At 41.4% G+C, this 6,035-nt stretch overlaps 1 protein-coding gene across 5 annotated transcripts in view; it reads right to left on the bottom strand.

The window, feature by feature from the left end:
• Positions 1–6,035, bottom strand: part of OSBPL6 (oxysterol binding protein like 6) — a 113,423-nt gene that overhangs the window by 57,202 nt on the left and 50,186 nt on the right. For all 5 annotated transcript variants that reach the window (XM_007450718.1, XM_007450720.1, XM_007450719.1 and 2 more), the window contains one exon: positions 1,196–1,318. In XM_007450718.1, coding sequence (XP_007450780.1) covers positions 1,196–1,318 — 123 coding nt within the window. The remainder of the gene's footprint in view (positions 1–1,195; positions 1,319–6,035) is intronic.

The following is a 6,035-nucleotide window of genomic DNA, read 5'->3' as shown; positions in this document are numbered from 1 at the left end:
GGGAAAGAGATAAGCAAGGTCACTGATTTGAGGAATTGCAAAGTGGTAAGGTCAGAATGAAAGGCAAAGGTGATTCCAGGAAGGAGTGTGGCCAGTTGGCCAAAATCCAAGAAAGAACAAGGGTGGGGAGAGATTCCTGGCACTGGTATAATATTATGGGTGCAGGGGCGACTGCCAAGGTTTCTGACAAGTGAGAGAGGGAAGAAGACTCTTTGACCGGTTTTTATTCCACCCTCAGAGACAGGGGGTTGGGGCAACATTTCCCAACTGCTAAGTTTTAAATCCTTCTCTTAAATTGCAAAAAATATATTTTCTCAAGGATGTTATAATCCATAACTTCCCCTTTTGGGTCAGTGGGCAGCCACCAGCCCACCATTTGTGCCCACAAATCCATCTGCCTTGAGATGAAATCCATCAGCAGATGTGGCAAGTAATGAACCTGTTCTTTCAGTGATTTCAGACAAGATACTGGTGGTCTACCAAAAGGCTTATATTGAAAATAGAGGACAACTTTCTTCTCCTAAGCATCCAGAATTCCTGCTACTCAGGTAACTGCAACAAATACAGTGTAAAATATTTTCTCCATAATTAAAACTGGAAGATGGAAAAAGAATGTGGAGTTGGGTAGAGAGGAATAAACCATATACGTTAAAGGGCAGTAAACAAACTTCCAAGATCAGTGACTTTCCATCTTTAGTTTGCACTGGTAACAATAATTCTAGGAATCTACCCCGAGGACTTAAATGGAAATTCATGTATAAGAATGTCCATCACAATTTCATACAATAAAAAATTAAACATATGCTACATATTCAATAATAGGGAACTGGTTCAATAATGGAATTAGTATAAATCCATCCAATGGAAGCAATGCCTGCATTTTATAAAAGCTCATATTTAGAAGAATATTTAATAAGAACATATTTATACTAATTTAAGTTAAAAAAAAGCAGAGTAAACAAAAATATGTCCAAACTGGATTTTAAATACCGTGTAAAATATTTTTTCCCTGCATACAGACATTACAGTTCTCAGACTTAAATAGGTATGATAGGTTGCAGCCTGTACAGTTAAAACAAGGCCTTGAAGACTAGCTTTACACATACAACTGTACTCTTGGTTTCCCACCTAATGACACCAAATAAGAGCCTCTATTTATGAAGATGATCTGAAGATAATATGATGAAAATGTTACCTTGTGCCAGCCCTTTAAAGGCCATTTTCTCTTCTTTAGCATAAAGCCTTCATGTTTGTCTGGTCTCTGGACATTGGTTTGGCCTATTTTCAGCCCTTCTATAATTTCCCAGCTGTCAGCTTCCTGAGAGAAAAGAAGAAAAATAAATCACATGTTTTTCAGTGTTTGATGACACACTTAAAGCGGATTCTTAAGTAGAAATTGCTTTTAAAGCAATACTCAACCCACCAGAAGTATGAACAACATTCTGGAGCAAATTCTAACCTCAGACCCACCTATGCACTTATAATTGAAGTGAGAATGCGTTTCCGGGTACACCTGGAGGTATGAGGGTCCATCAGAGATGAGCTGGATGGAGGCGGAGTCTGGGGTAGAATGGACTTTTGATTGCCTGCATTCACAAGGTTTAAAATGCATTTTTTCCAGACAGTTCATCTCTGGGCACAGAGACACTTTAAAGTTTTAAAATAAGATCATTTTGGTGAAACATGTTCAATTCGTGTGTGGGCCTGGTTTTCTGTAGAAATGAAAAGGCTGCAGCAGCTTAAGTGGCTCATGACTTCTCATGCTGAAGAGCAGCCCTGTGGGCATCTGTTTCCTCTCAGTGAGGCTGCGTGCATTTCAGAGTAAGCATAAAATGCCCCGCTTGCCAAATACCCACCAAGAAGTCCGTCCTTCGAAGACATACATCGTGAGATACACATACCCTTAGGAGCCCATGACAGAGCCAGAAATCTGGGATTCTAGAATCCATATTACCCTTCTCTGTTAAAAACAGACTAAATCATGGTTTCCTCTTCCATGAGACATGTTTTGTTCGTCTATGGTGTTAAAAAAAGTTTTAAAAATGAATTGTCAACATTTTAAACATCAGAGGATTTCAGGCTTTAAAAATCCAAATTTCTAGTGTTTTGTGAAAGCCTAAGATCTGGCAATGCTGGGCCTGCCCTGAAGGATGGCTTCCCGTCTTCAGTTTACCACAGTCCCCCTTGGGTCTGCTTCCATGTTAGATACCTGCCCCTCAGCAACATCCTGGGTTTTAAAATCCCTGGACCAGGTGATTTCTAAGGGCTCATGCAGCTCTAAAGTAACTGCTGATCTGGCAAACACTCATATTCTAGATCTCAGGCTTGGGGCACAATCAAGCAAAGTAGAGGCAGGAACAACGAGGTCACATCCCATGCACAACTGCTGCAATCCTGCCCACGGTGCAAGGAAGCAAAATCTCTCAGCATAACCTGCTCGGCTGCCTCAGCTCTGGAAAGACGGATGCAGCTCCACGGATCAGGGCAGGACCCTCTGCAGAACGCCCCAACCCAAACTGACTCAGGAAGCTGCCTTCTGACATGTTCTATCAGAAATCATCTTTAGACCACAGCACAAAGACTTCAATGGGAATGGCAGTGGGTTCCATTTCAGGGCCACTGGACATGCTGGCCCAATGTCTGGGTGGTGGCTGCCCAGAACCTGCTGCAGGACTGTGAGGCTCTGACAGGACCCAGGGGCGAAGGGGCCGCAATCGGTTACCGATGTCGGCCACAAGAGCAGGGGGCGAGAGGGCTGTGTATTTGCCATCCACGCCTGTTTCCCCTGTCTTCTCCTTTCCTCTCAGAAGGTGCTTGCCCTATGGCCGAGTCAAATCTAAGCCCAAATATGTGTACATAGAGGGGGATTTTCACCGAAAATTGTTTCCAGGAGATGTGGCTGATCATTGCTTCATGCAAAACATCATGAAGCCTAGGAGATACTCCTGGCTTCTGAAGAGCCCTCTAAAGCCAGCATCGTGCTTCTACCCTATCTAAGCCCAACCCTACAACCACCACTGCCCTGAGAACCAATGTGAGATCAGTGTTATTTCTCCATCTGCTTGGTCATCCCTGAGGGGTGCCTAGTGAATGAACTACAGCCCTTACAGAAACGCACCTACCGGTGTTCATTTGGCAATATTAAGAACCCTTTGAAGGAGCTGTAAATTTCCCCTTAACATATGAAAACAACCCCCAAAGTGATTTTCTACTTGAATACTGTCAGAAACTGTGATTGGTCTGAACTGTTAATTAGATACAGTAATTTTAAAATGTATATTTCTCTATGGAATGTGTATCCCTCTAAATAAATCCATTTCTTACCTAAAAAACAAATTATATATATATATATATATATATATATTTCTGATGAGACAGTTTCAGGCTCTATACCATGTTTTTTGGACAATAAAAGGGATTATCATCAGGAGTACAAAGCAGAGCGTTTTGGAATTTTCATTTTTTAATAATGAATTGCAATTGAATTCAGGGGAGCATTGCTTATAAATAATGTTAGAATAACAGAAGAAAATAGTAGGTTCTCATAAAAAGTCCAGTATCTTTGGCTTTTTACTCTCATCAGCAAAGTAGATAAAAATGATGGATTCTTATTCCATAAAAGCGATGGATTTCTATAGATTTCTTTTAGAAAGCCTTGATATAATCAAGAAATTAAAAGAATAACTCTCTATATATGTGTATGTATATTCATTAGTGCTCTCTCTGTTCTTAGAGAGATATCAGCTGTATTTAATGATATTTCTATTTTTAGTAGCCCCATCCATAGATACCATCTCCAGAAGAATAGCATTTTTATTTTTGGCTAGATCTTATCTTATCTGAAGGCTAGTGTTCATCTTTGATTTACTCTGTGTGTGTGTGTGTGTGTGTGTGTGTGTGTTTGTGTGTGTGTGTGTGTGTGTGTGTGTGTGTGTACATATATGATGAATACTCTGGATTACTAATGAAAATGGAAGCATTTAATAATAAGTACAAATGCTTTTTGAATTTTTTTCTAATTAAAATCAGAACGCAGTAGTAGCTTGTCCCTGTGGAGCTATGACTACTGATCTCTATCACAGCAGTTTTTTTCTTCTTTGGGAATTTAACCACAGAGGGAAAAAAAATGGGGGGGTATAGATAAGTAAGATAGGAAAAGCAAGAAGTTAAAATGTATTTTTTAAACATAAATGCAGCAGCTCGGAACAAATAATTCCACTCGCTCTCATGCAGAATTACTAAACCCAGCAAAAGAAATTAGGAAGAATCCTAACATAGTTCTTAGAGTTAAATAAACTATCAAACAGACAAAAAGGCAAAAGATAAAGCCAGAACAAACAACTTTCTCTACTTCAATTAATAAATACTGGGGACTTCCCTGGTGACACAATGCTTAAGAATCCACCTCCCAATGCAGGAGACATGGGTTTGAGCCCTGGTCCGGGAAGATCCCACATGCTGCAGCGCAACTAAGCCCATGCGCCACAACTACTGAGCCTGCATGCCACAACTACTGAAGCCCACACCTAGAACCTGTGCTCTGCAACAAGAGAAGCCACTGCAATAAGCCTGCGCACCACGACGAGGAGGAGCCCCTGCTTGCCCCAACTAGAGAAAGCCCGCACGCAGCAACAAAGACCCAATGCAGCCAAAAATAATAAATAAATAAATTTTTAAATAAATAAATACTGATGATAGATAATGTTACAGATAAGGTGTGTAAGAAATGAAATATCCCATCCCAGGACTTAGTACAATCCATCTCTATACTTAGTAGACCAGGTCTATCTTGAGAAAGCTAAAATTACTTTCTGAAAATTGAATAATTTTTTCATAATTTCAATTGATATTAATTTTCTGCTTAAAAGCCACCAACTTCCATAGGTTTACTTAGAAACAGAGTCAAAAGTCCTAATGTGATCACATCAGTACTTGAATCAGATTATACATACATTTTTGCTCTTACAGAAGCTTTAAAAAGACCTTTGATGTAATAACAATACCTAAAAACAGAAAGTAACCTAATTATAGCCGCAGTCTGCTCATTTGGAAAAACCAGAGACACTTCCTTTCTCAAGGGTATATTCTCTGTGCATGTGTGAGTGGGCGGGGGATACATGGAATGCTTTAGGAGGTGAAAGCACCAAACAAAGAAACTGGAAAAATCCTGAGACAGTAGTATGTGTACTTCAAACAATGTTCTTCCACCACCAACCAGTGCCCAGGAAGCCCATCTTCTCTCAAAGGGGCTGAGAGATGGTGAGATGCTATGGTGTCTGGATTGGATGGGATTCTCTGATTTCATTGGGTCCCAAGAGATGTGTTATCTATTAACACAAAAACACAACAAGAGTATTAGTTGTACAGCAAGGTCTAAGCGGGCAGCTGCACGGAGGAGTAATGGGAAGTGGATACTGTTGGTGCCCTACCCAGATCCCTGTATCAGGCCAGTGGACCCATGTCCCAGCTGCTGTGAGCACTGTGAAAGCTAAGGCTAACAGCTTCCTTCTTCTACCAGGAATTGCTGTTTGGCCAAGCTGGGGCCTTCACCTGGGAAATTATGCTGTAGTATGACCCTCCCCCATGGCTCTCAAGGACTGAAGGACACAAGGGTACAAACAGCTGAGGGAATGAAAAGTCCTTCTTGCCTCAGGGTGAGTCCAACTCTGTGATGTAAGTCATGCTCCAGAGCTCACCATGGGATCAGGCTGAGGGTGGACTCCAGCTGGAACCCCCTCTTGCTTAGCACCGACTCCTGTCCTAACCTCTTCGCTCAGCCCTTTCCTCCTAAGGGATCTTCCTCCATAAATCACAGGCACCCTAAGCTCAGTCTCAGGTTGTCCTAGGGAATCTGACATAAAGGAAGAATGTGAAATAAAGTAATGAGTGTGGTAAGTACAGCGACGGGGCTACACAAGACAGCCTGGGGCTGAGGGAGACAATGACCAGTACTTGAGAAAGGGTTCCTGTGGGCCTAATTTTAAAGAAGTTGGAGTTCATTTAAATGAAGAAAGGGGAAGGGAGCAGGACAGCAT

The sequence above is a fragment of the Lipotes vexillifer genome, unplaced genomic scaffold (genome assembly GCF_000442215.2).
Source record: "Lipotes vexillifer unplaced genomic scaffold, Lipotes_vexillifer_v1.1 scaffold29, whole genome shotgun sequence".
Taxonomy (NCBI): Eukaryota; Metazoa; Chordata; class Mammalia; order Artiodactyla; family Lipotidae; genus Lipotes; species Lipotes vexillifer.
Note: the sequence above shows the minus strand (reverse complement) of the source record. Positions and strands in the feature narration are given on the sequence as shown.